The following is a 12,840-nucleotide window of genomic DNA, read 5'->3' on the forward strand; positions in this document are numbered from 1 at the left end:
CTTTCCAGGCAGAAAACAAGAGCAATAATAATCAATTTTATAGGCCCACGACTTATGCCTAGCGAGTGCCTGAAATACTTGCATCAAATAGGCACTGGCTCTTCAGGATTTGGCAGGAATGTGGAAACCTAACAGCAGTCACTGTGAAAATTATTTTTTTTCCCCTGAAATCAGGAGTAGAAATAACATTTCAAACCAGTAGATCCAGATTTTTTTAAGACAGCAATTGATTTATGAGATGTTGACACACTTTAATAAATTTCAGCGCGTCTAACTTTTTTAAGGAGCTAGAAATGAAAGTCCACGATCACAAGGAAGCAAACCAACAGCCTTTAATTAGTGTTTTACTTACACTGTACTATATTCCTTATTTGACATTTTTGTAAAATATCAAACCAGTCAAAAGACTTCAGAATGTTATTTTACATTTCGCTGTAGAAATACTACAGAATGTGCTCCTGCCCCAGTGATATTTGATGAAACACCATTACTTCAAAACATGACTGTGAAGGTTTGGACAGGTACATTCCTTCTCAGCCACTGATATAAGCCATGGTGAAAAACAACTAGGTCTGTCAATCCATTTACCATCTACTGTGTCTTTGCTTTGCAACTGGCCTTACTCAGCTTCAAATCCATAACCTACCACAAACAATTGATTTCACAAATGAACGAAAAAGATTCATATCACGAAAATGCTTCAGAGGCTTGTTGGATTGTGTAGGACTCCCTTGTGGTGCAGTGATAGTGTCCCTACCCCGGACCCAGAGATTTGGGTTCAAGTCCCACCTACTATATAGGTGTGTAAGAACATTTCTGAACAGGTTGATTGGAAAAATAGGTTGGAATGTGGAACGTTCTTTCTCAGGATGCTGGGTCTTCAAATTTATTCAAGCCAGAGTTAGATGGATGTTTGATTGACAAGAGAGGCAAGGATTTAGGGTGTAGACAGGAAAGTGGAAGTGAGAACATAGCCAGGCGAATCATGGTCTAATTGAATGGTGGAGTAGGCTCAATGGTCAATGGGTCTATTCTTGGTCCTAAGTTCTAGTGATTGATATAAAGTTATTTTCCCCAGGTAACTTTAAGAACAAAGTGTGATTTTCTTTAAAAAGTCATTTTTTTCTCAGACTTTCTTTATATTATCAGTGATTAATCTCTGACCTTCATTCTCTCCAATATCCTCCCTCCTTTTGCTCCTGAAAAGAGGACACATAATTCACACATCTACAAGGACTCTTACCAATCTTTTTGATGCACCATAGAAAGCATTCTATCTGGATGCATTACAGCTTTTCCCAAGAGCACAAGAAACTACACAGAGTGGTGAACACAGCCCGGTCCATCATGCAAACCAGCCTTTCATTCATTGACTCCATCTATACTTCCCGCTGCTTTGGGAAAGCAACCAACATAATCAAAGTCCCCTCCCACCCTGGTTATACTGTCTTCCAGCCTCTTCTGTCTGGCTGAGAATAAAGAAGTTTGTATACACGTATGAATAGTTTCAAGAACAGCTTCTTCCCCGCTGTTACTATACTTCTAAATGGACCTCTCAAATTATAAATTTAATATTGATCTCGCTCTCTGTGCACCTTCTCTGCAGCTGTAACATTGTATTCTTTGCTCTGTTCTATTATCCTAATGCACTTTGTATGGTATGATATGCCTGCACTGCACACAAAACAAAACTTTTCACTATTTACAGACATGTGACAATAATAAATCTAATCTAATCTAATCAAATCATCTACACTGGCTATTAACAGCTATAAGGCTAAATTTTGCTGCTGTGCCCTCCTGATAACTAGTAGCATCAATGTGTAGTTGTCCTGCAGTTAACAGCATTCCTCAATGTGAACTCATCAAGCTTAATGCAGCTCAGTGCAGCGCAGCCTCTCTCTTTCTTAGGTTAACCAGAGTACAAATTTCATCCTTTTATGATTACACGCAGTGAATCAATTCAGTGCATCAGAATGCTTCTCTTTTGATGCAAAATAGTGTCACTGTAGTAAACAATGAAGAGGATCGTAATGGATTCCAGGACAATAGAGGCAGAAGTGGGCAAACATACAGCAGATGGAAATTAACACAATGTGAAGTGTTTAATTTTGGTGCAAAGAATGAGGAGAGGCAATAGTTAAAGAGGGTGCACAAAAACTCTGAAATTGGGAGATGGCGTGAAGACACACAAGTCTTTTGACAGTGGGCATCATGAGCTGTTCCTGAGTCATACAGCATCCTTTGATCTACAAATTGACACCCAAGGGTAAGTTTACCCCTCAAAAATAGGTGTTTCAGTCCAGATGAAAAGGAGAAATGCTATAAGTTTCAAATCCAAACTCAGGATGCCAAGAAACCACCCACTTCCAGGTTTAGTGGAAGGGGGGGATGAGGTAGAGGGAGAGACCAATCAACTTTCAGAAGGTGGGTTAGTTGTCAAATCATTTAAGGAGTCTGCATGCCTCAACTTTAAGAAGGTTTCTATTTTTAAACTCAAGTTTGTCAAGCCTCAGGGAAACCAGGCTAGCAGAAGATATGAAGGGCTAGATCAATCAGGGAAGTGACTTGTGAGCCAGGAACAGTGGGAGTGTTTCCTCTTGACTCAACAAAATAACCTCAAACCAGTAAACACCACCCACACCCTGGTGAGTAATGGCTCTGAAGGAGTTAATGCTCCTGTTAAATTGAACTTCACCCAACTGGATGATGTTACACAATTTTTGCATGAAGACAGTTCAGTTCTACTTGAGTACACAAAGGCAGCTGATGTATCCTGTATAGCTCTCGAGAATGCTTAGCAATTTTACCTGGTATAATTTAAACTTACCTATTGCTATCATGCAATCGAAAATAAGTTGTTATCAAGACAAGTGCCTCTTCGTTTTAAACTCCCAACTAGTCTGTCTTCTAGTGCTGATATAAGATAGGCCCTGGATTCAGCACAGAGGAAGGCTGCTAACTATGCAACTGGAATACCACATGCTGTTGGCAGTGATATCTGAAAATAAGACATCTCTCTGCTTTCATGATTACTAATCCTTCCCCGTCATGCTATCTCTGCCGACCCAAACCCATTCACACCCCCACTGTTAACTCCAGTTCATTTCCACTGTCCCCTCCCACAAATGTCAATACCCTTAGGGTTGCTAATTCATGTTGTAACAACTCTTTCAAGGATGGAATTTAAGTACCTGAAGTGAAGCCCAGCTCTTGAACCAGGAAAGGAGCAACAGACTTGTGGAGTCTAAAGTTTTAACTGGCAGTGACAAAATTGAGAATTATCAGGTGAGCCACGATCTCACTGAATTAACAGACATGATGAGCTGAACGGCCTACTTCTGCCCCTATGTCTTATTGTCTTATTATTAATTTACATTTAGAATGCAAATCTAGCCATTAAATGACATGTCATTAATTTTAATGGCAAACTTGCAACAGTGGAATAGCAGAATTCATCCAGTCAATTCAACAGTTAATTAATCCTAGAGATTTTTGAAGTTTTACTTTTGAGTTGTCTTTGTGATATTTTTGTGCGAATTTTGCTATTCAAATCCATTAATGTTGAACTCCATAAACTTGATGAAATCATAAGAAATGCAGATTAGATGGAATTTATTTTGATAAATAAGTTTGGGATACAGGTCAGAATGTTTGCACTTCATGCACATCTACTCTGACAAGTCCTCAAGTGTGGTGACCCTCAGGTTAAATCACCAGCAATCATATCTTTCCTGTGGTCCTCTAGTTCTATGTCAACTTTACTTACAGTTCCAGCATAACCTTTCTGCTCTTAAACTCGGCTAATGAAGGCACGTGTCCATATGTCTTCTTAACCACTTTATCTACCTGTCCTGCCACCTTAAGGAACATGCACATCATGGACCCTCTGATCCTTGGTGCTCCCCAGGTTCCTACTGCTCATCAGGTATTCCCTTACCTTGTTTGTCCTGCCCAAGTGCATTACCTTACACTTATCCGGAATGGATAAGCAGTGATGATTACCAGCTGATATTTTAAGCATGTTATGAAACATATATTTGTAATCTGCATCATGATGGAAATAAAAATCCAATTAACGTCATCGACTGCAAGATGCGAGCACATCATCAATTTGTGGTTTTCATAGTTCTGAAATTCTATGAAACGATTCAGAGGGCTGGTCAATGGAACATGCAAACAAAAACTTTCATCTTTGCAACAAAATCAAAAATGCACTAGCAGATCCACTGATTAACACAAAATTATATAGGTAAACTGGTTTAATTTTAACACTTCTGGTAAAATTTATTATTCATCATAGCTTACAGAAGTAGTGCTCTTCCAGAGATAATGAACTTCGTAGAAATTTCTATGAACATGTTAGGATATTGAGTTTCAGCCCAATTCTTTTGAAGATTTCTTTCAACTGGCTGTCAACATGAGTCTTCTTGACTTGCTAAATTGTCCTGGGAAGAAACTTCTTGCTATAGATGTTGTGAGAATAACACCCATCCAATACTTGAGCTGTTATCCAGTCAACAGGGAAGTGAAAACAATTAACTCATAGGTGTGTGCCTGAAAGGAACTGCAGTTCCTCTCTGATTACAATTTAAAGGAAAAGGAAAATCCACAGCGAAGTTTTGTATAAAGTAAAGTAATCTCCTCACCTCCAGCTGGAATATGTATAAGGATACATACGCACCTATTCCAATATTGAAATAATGCTGGACCTGAAATTTTACTGAGAATTAAGATTTCAGCTATCCCTCTCTGTGTAGCCCTGTTTGATATCAGTCATGAGAAGTTGTTCAAATTTTTTTTTGGTTCTGCTAGTTTCAATAGGGCTCATTATTGCAGGTTAGTCTGGAAGCTTCTCAGAAATTGCCTGGCCCTGAAACACCACATTACTGACTGGCCACAAATGCATATTTGAACTGGAAAAATATTTCTGGCACTGGGCATCTCCAGGTTGGTTCAGTTTGCCAGCCCTCACTGAAATAAGCAAAACTGCTAGAGGACATAAATGCTCCCTCTTTAGTTGCTACCACAGATACAAAATTACATGCCTGTGTGAAAAGAAAACATTGAACTACTGGTGCCAGCATCATACACAACATTATTGATTCTTATCCAAAATAATATTTAGTCTTGCTATTCTGTGTTGCTCTAAATAAGTCAAACCTTACTTTGATTTCAACTCTCCATTTAGAACACTTCAACTTTCCATATGGTAGGGGATACATTTGACCTGGTTCCACTTGGATGATTTTCATTTCATAATGATTAACAACTGGTCAGTCAAATTCAACATCTTAATTGTTTTCCTTACACTAAAGATACAGCAGGCCTAATTACCCTCATCCATCAAACACTTAATGTCAAACATGTTTTGGAGCCTGTTAAAAGGTCAATAGGGTTATTTAAATGCCTCAAGATTTCTTGGAAAGTTGTAGGGTTGGACGTGGTTACCGAGATAGGGAGGCACAAGGCTATCGAGCGATTTGAAAACACAGTGAATTATAAACAGGTAACCGTTAGTTGGCAACTTAGCTGATGTAAACTGAATGACTTGTTGGTAGAATGCTAACAAAGTGCTAGGATTGGGTATCTTAAATAGGTGAAAAGTGTTGACGTACTCTTTAACAACAGTCCCTCTAATTTTCTTTTCTGCTCTATGGACCTGGACTTACCACCCTAAGGGCATTGTAGGTCAACCTACAACATGCGGACTGCAACAGTTCAAGAAAGCAGCTCATCACCACCTTCTCAAAGGCAACTAGTGATGAGCAATAAATGCTGGCCAGCCAGCAATGCCCACATCCCACTAGTGAATAAATAGAAAAACCTCCAAGGTCTGTGGGCCATTGTGACTTCCGGAAGTGGAAGCCAAGGTGTTGGCACACTGAATGGAGCGTGCTGAGCCTCGCAGAAACTTTGCTCCCCAACTGTGAATTGCACTCTTGATAGAGAAGAAGAAATGTCTTTAGCAATAGACATTTAAAACAATAATTACATTTGTAAACAAGGGCTGATCTTGCTAATCATGCAAAGCAAATATTTTTCTTTCTAATTCCAAGGATCCATAAATTGAGCATCCTGATGATGGATCTATATTTGATCAGTGTTTCAATCTTTAACATGGCCACATCAATGACTAAGGGTGCACTGATTTCCTTACAGTTTCCAATGCTCTAGAACACAGTTACTTCACCAATTAGCTCTTATGCCACTTGAGACGTCAAATGATTATTGTTGTAGGAATGTCTAGATTGGCCAGCTATCTTTCAGTGAGGTTAACAGATTTCTCTAGAACTAACTCAAAACATGAAAAACTGAAGCAATTAGCATTCTGTTCTTTGCTGTCAAAATAGAAACAAAACAATATTTTAGGTTTTGAAGAATGAAAAGTTTGAAAAACTCATTGGGTTCAAAACAGTTGCAGATTAAATGTATAATATTAAATATTATCGAGTGATCTATTAAGTTAAGAATACGAGCACAGAACAAGATTAATTGGAAGCAATTTATGGTGAACCTACAGCTCGACTACTAATTACGATTTGACATTCTAATCCTCAGTCAAAAAAAGGACTTTTCTTGTCAGAAAGGAATCACTTCAAAAAAGATTAGAGGCGCCCCAGGACACAGGGCAATGTTCTCCATTAATTTTTCATAAATTCAATGAAATTCCATCATCTCCTATCCAAACCTCCACAGAATTTCTGGATTCTCGAGCTCAGATCAGACCATAACCATTTGTATTTACCTGATGATTTGTTTGTGAATGAGTCACTGTGCATTGATCAAAGGTCACTGATCATAATGTTCACTCAAGGCTGGAGGGTTATACACCTTACATTTAATATTCTTTAGTTTAGTCTCTCTTGGTCAATATATCCAATTAGCGCTGCAACTCACTGAGAAATACAACCTACTCGGTAATAAAGTGCTGCACAGAAATTCATATTTTACATTTAGTCAGGGAGAGTCTAGACAGATATTAGAGAGAAACAAATAGAAGGATATATTGACAGGGTTGGATTAAGTAGGCACAGATCCACTGGACCAAACTGCCTGTTTTCTATGTTGTCAATTCTATATAGTTATATCTAAATTATTTTATCTACATCTTCAAAACATTGAATTTTCACTGTCAAGAGTAAAGTTATAACCCCAGCTCGTTGAAATAATATTTTGTACTATGATTGCCTTGCCAAGCCCAGGACTTTCAATTTTTGAGATTATCCTTAACAAAAGTGGCTGCACACATTTATTTGTCTGTTACATTTAAAGAAATCTTGAAATTCCAGTTTCTACACGAAATAGACTGAATAGTTTACAACTGTGACGCACATAACATCTTAAATATAATGAGTCCCAAAAATTCAAACCGATATAACAAGTTCATAACAGGGAGGAGATTGATTCCAAGTGAGATGTGATATATTTCTGGTAGTAAAAGCATGTTCCAGATCCAAGATTTATGGACAAGGCACAATTCAAAGTGCTCTACTCAATAAAAGAAGTGTGGATGAGAATACAGGAGTGATGGGGCCCCTGAGAGCTTTATCTGTTCTCCCAACTAAAAGGGAAGGTACTCCTTCGGTTGTTCAAAGTAAAACCTGCTGGCTTCAGGTAAATCAACACCACCTTCACCCTGGCAACTGCTTTGGGCAGAAGCATAATGCCATTAGTTTACTTTCTATCAAAATTAAGCTTTACCAAACATATGAAGATGGGCGAGATGGAATGACGTATGAAGAGACACTGGATTATATACACTGGAGTTTAGACGTTTAAGGGGAGATCTTATAGAAACCTATAAAATTCTAACAGGACGAGACAGATTAAAAGTGGGAAGGATGTTCCCGATGACTGGGAAGTCCAGAACCAGGGGTCACAGCCTAAAGATATTGGAGAGGCCATTTAGGACCAAGATGAGATGAAATTGCTTTGCCTAAAAAGTGGTGAACCTGTGGATTAACTGCTTTTTGTGGCAGTGAAGCCTAAAACATTGAACATTTTCAAGAAAGAGACAGATATAGTTCTTAGGGCTAAAGGGATCAAAGAATATGGACGAAAGCAGGAATAGGGTGCCGAGTAGGATGATCAACGATGATCACGTTGAATAGTGGAACAGACTCAAAGGGCCGATTGGATTACTCCTTTTCTTATTTTCTATGTTTCTCTGTTTCTATAACTGCCTGAATCAAAGGAGATACTACAGTGGCAAACTTAACAAAACCAGTTTATACTGTCAAATATTTCACATAGCAGAAGGAAGGATGCCAAAAAATACCATCAGAAGTTTGAAGTGTTATTTGTAATATTCACCATGCTGTAATGGTCCTGGACAGATATTAGAGGGAAGATTTCGCAGCCACATCACATTCCTCTTGAGCATTGGTATCAGTTGGAGTTACACGTGGTGCTGGACCGGGGGCTGCAGTGTTAAACAGTGTGTATGACTGCAGTAAAGCCAGGGAAAATATTGCTTGAAGGTCACAATGTTTTGCTTTGAACCTGTCACTCAGCTTCAAGCTGATCTATGTAATGCTGAGATTCAGCAAATTCCTGCCTAATATTGGAAAGACCGTACATGTTCTTTCATGGATTTTCAAACATCGGTCTTGGTCTTCTGCTCTCCAGTTGGTCCAGAGACCAGAGACGTGTGTTGAGACTTGCGGAGTCCCAAATCAACCTTCCTTGTGGGTGGCACAGTTGCTCAGTGGTTTGCACTCCTGCGTTACAGTGCCAGAAACCCAGGTTAGATTCCACCCTCAGGCGATTGTCTATGTGGAGTTTGCACATTGTCCCCATGACTGTGTGGGTTTCCTTCAGGTGCTCTGGTTTCCTCCCACAGTCCAAAGATGTGCAGCTTAGGTGGATTGGCTATGATAAATGTGGGGTTACAGGCATATGGTAGGGGTGTGGGTGAGATGGTTTTTGGAGGGTCAGTTTAGACTCTAAGTCAGAGTTGTACAGCATGGAAACAGACCCCTCAGTCCAACTCGTCCATGCTGACCAGGTATCCTAAATTAATCTGGTCCCATTTGCCAGCATTTGGCCCATATTCCTCTAAACCCTTCCTATTCATGTACCCATCCAAATGCCTTTTAAATATTGCAATTGTACCAGCCTCCACCACTTTCTTGTTCCATACACACACCACATGCGTGGAAAAGCTGCCCCGTTGGCCCCTTTTAAATCTTTCCCCTCTCACCATAGACCTTTGCCCTCCAGTTTTGGACTCCCCTACTCTGGGGAAAAGATCTTGGTTATTCAGCCTATCCATGCCCCTCATAATTTTATAAACTTCAATAGCGTCACCCCTCAGCCTTCGATGCTTCAGGGAAAATAGCCCCAGCCTATTCAGGCTCACGCTATAGCTCAAACTGTCCAACCCTGGCAACATCCTTGTAAATCTTTTCTGAACCCTTTCAAGTTTCACAACATCTTTCCTATAGCAGGGAGTGAACATAGTATTCCAAAGTGGCCTTATTAATGTCCTGTACAGCTGCACCATGACCTCCCAACTCCTATACTCAATGCACAGACCAATACAGGAAAGCATACCAAATGCCTTCTTCATTATCCTGTCTACCTGCGACTCCACTTTCAAGGAACTATGAACCAGCACTCTAAGGTTGAATGGCCAGATGGCCTGCTTCCATACTGTAGGGATTCTATAATGATTCTATGAGAAAGATCTGCGACTTTGAGCTAGAATCAGAGACCTAGCCAGTTCCTTACTGACTAGGATAGTTATTCATGAAATGTTAGACAGATTAATACCGTGTCTAACTGCTAAGTAACTATACAACTGACACCCCTGGCCAACCACCCCCCCATAATCCTGCAACTCCCCTCCAGGATTTCCCTGACCCTCTGACTTCAAGTCCCAGTGACCTGCTGTACAATCCTATCATTATACCCATCTATCACATCAAGCTATCATCCTATCACTCTGTCATCCATTCACTTCACACCTCTCTCACAAACACATTGAAAAGCTGTTTAAAGATCTTAAAGCTTGACAGTGAATGAAGACTTACCAAGAAGCAGGGAGTGCTTGGCTTCTTCTAATGATCCTGTGCTATGAAGGAGGACTCTGTGGTCAGATATCTTGTCCAGAAATGTGGAGCTCTGTTCATCCAGAAGGAAAAGGAGCATTGCCACTCCTCAGAGGCTTTAATTGCCTGTCTCACAATGTATGCATCAGCTGTGAATGCCGCCTCAGCAGTGTTACTCAAATCTTGACCTACAGACATGTACTTCTGAAAGCCTGGTTGTGAACAAACCTAGCTCTCTAATCAAGGCAAGTTAAAATCTTTGGGTCTAATTCTCAACTTCCAAGACATGTCAAGCAAAAGATAAAATTTAAACAGGTATGACGTTCCTCATGAAAATGTTCAACTTTCAGAATTTGATTTTAATATTGGAGACATTTGTGAACTTAAAATGGTTTTAAAAAGGACACCACTGCAGTGATCACCAGACAGGCCCATGCAACCCACGGGGAATATACAAAATTGTTTGTCTCAGAATTACCACTTTAACCAAGAGACGCTGAAATTCAATGAGGCATCAACAAATTTGTATCTCTTGTTTTAGTCACTCTCGCATGATTACTGCGTATACTGTGTGATGCAACTATCCAACTTGAAATGAAACAATGATGCAGACACCAGAATTTTTCACAGAATGGTACAACAGCCTTTGAGGAAAAGGACAGAAAAAGCAACATGGACTGACAACACCATGAATATTGGAAGCTCTTCTCCCTCTCTCTTTCTTAATCACAGAACCAGCGGAAAAACAACTTGAAAAAATTAATACACAATTCAAGATCTACAAACTTCATCAAGAAGAACAGCTAAAGAAACAGCAGAGTGTCTTGTCATTCTCATAACCCAAGAGACTCTTCAGATCTATATATGCATTTGTTTTCTCTTTGTGCCTATACCAGACAACCCTCCCCCTATACTAGTTTTTATTGCTTGTATTTATTTGCGTGTTTGTTGTTACATTTATTTGGGGGTAGTAGAGAATAAATCCCACTCTTTTCCACTTAAGAAATTTTAGGATTGGCTCCCCATTTTTGATCTGGTTAATTAAGTTTAATAGAAGTGTGACAGCTATGCACTAAATGAAGGAAACACTTTTAAAACGTCATTGTGACTGACTGAGAGGGATTTAAAAAGAGAGGGGAGCTATGACCCCTCCTCTCCTGATAGTAACAAAAGACATTCTCAACTTTAATTACATGTCAGGAGATGTGCGAGTTTAAATCAATATTACATCAAATTCATAGAGTATGAAATTACCTTTTAACTTACTGAATCATTTGCTAATAGAACACCAGTATCGTCTGCACTAATTATTGCAATAATCTTTTTTGAATACTACTGAACACATTGAGATTTGATTGCTCAAGGTAAACAGCAAAGCCACTAAGCATTCTTAAGAGTATTTAACTTAACGTTCCGCAGACTGGTTTAGGTTACACTGCAGATTTTAACTGTTGAGTTCAGACATAAGTATATAAAAGCTTTTAGGATTTCATCCTCACGTCAAACATCAGAACTCCTCAGTACATTTGAACCATTTTTGTTCACACCCAGATATCAAGTCCATACAGATTAAACATCACTAACTTGCCTAAAATAACTAGGGAATGACTTTTCAACTGCAACATCTGAAAAAAAAGGACAATAAAATGTTTGGTGCTAGGGCAACTATTCTTCTGGTATCCTTTTTAATTGCCAAGATATTTTAAATGCTCGCTGATCTCATCATCCTGCCAGAGCTTAAGATCTTTATTACATTGTTAAATAATACATCAAAAACCTGAAAATAATTTGTATAAGTGAATGATAGCGAATAACTGGAAGTAGTATTCTAGCTACAAATGTTTCACTTCTCAGTAACCTTTGTAAAACAGTATTACTGGGTTCTCCCAGCTAACTGCCATAACTCCACCTTCAGCCATTCAAATCAGATTTCCAGAGGTTGCTGCTGAACCTGTAGTGAAAAACTGGGGAACCCAGTTGGGATTTTCAGACCACAAAGTTGTCAAACAGCCATGAATAAGACACATCGCCCATTTATATATGTGGTGCTTTACCTTGGGTTTGTACACTGACGTTCTCGGTTTGTTACTCCTCCTCCACAGGTCCTCGAACAAGGTGACCACATTGACCAGTTTGACCAACGACCGTTTATAGGTTTTGGGCCTGAATCTCCGTGTTTCACACATTGTCCACGGCGACACCACTGGATTACAATAAACAGGAGGAAAATGGAAAACTGGCTAAATAATTGCATCATTAACATATTTAATCATGCATTTTGTTCTCCCAGTTAATGAGGTTGTTGACTTGCTCACCGAGCTGACTTGTTTTCATTCAGACGAGGGAGGGTGTCCATAGAAGTGGGGGGTGTTTGTGCTTTCTGGTTTAATTCTCACGCAGTCCATTTTGGTTATGTGCCCTGCATCCTAAAGTACATAAACCAGACATCCCCCTCAGACCCACTGTTTCCCTACCAGGCACACCTTCACACAAACTGGTCAAGGACCTACAACAGAGATTGAAACACCTAGTCAATGGATCACCCCATTCTATCCACTCAACCCAAGATTTCCTCAATACCCTCAAGAACATAAAAATCAGTGACAACGAGATTATGGTATCCTTTGATGTCACAGCTTTATTCACATCAATCAACATCCCACTAGCCAAAAGAAACAGTGGCCACATTACTGGAGGAAGCAGCAACACAGACCAGCAGCTCAATCAGCAATGATAACATACTTAAATTACCAGACCTCTGCCTCACCACCCACTTCGTCTTTAA

General features: G+C 39.5%; 1 protein-coding gene across 1 annotated transcript in view; it reads right to left on the bottom strand.

Annotated features, from left to right (window-relative positions):
* The window catches only part of LOC109919117 (A disintegrin and metalloproteinase with thrombospondin motifs 16), a 226,707-nt gene that overhangs the window by 94,034 nt on the left and 119,833 nt on the right, over positions 1-12,840 (bottom strand). The window contains exon 12 of the mRNA XM_048618170.1: positions 12,110-12,258. Coding sequence (XP_048474127.1) covers positions 12,110-12,258 — 149 coding nt within the window. The remainder of the gene's footprint in view (positions 1-12,109; positions 12,259-12,840) is intronic.

This window comes from Rhincodon typus, chromosome 2 (genome assembly GCF_021869965.1).
Source record: "Rhincodon typus isolate 14 chromosome 2, sRhiTyp1.1, whole genome shotgun sequence".
Lineage (NCBI taxonomy): Eukaryota > Metazoa > Chordata > Chondrichthyes > Orectolobiformes > Rhincodontidae > Rhincodon > Rhincodon typus.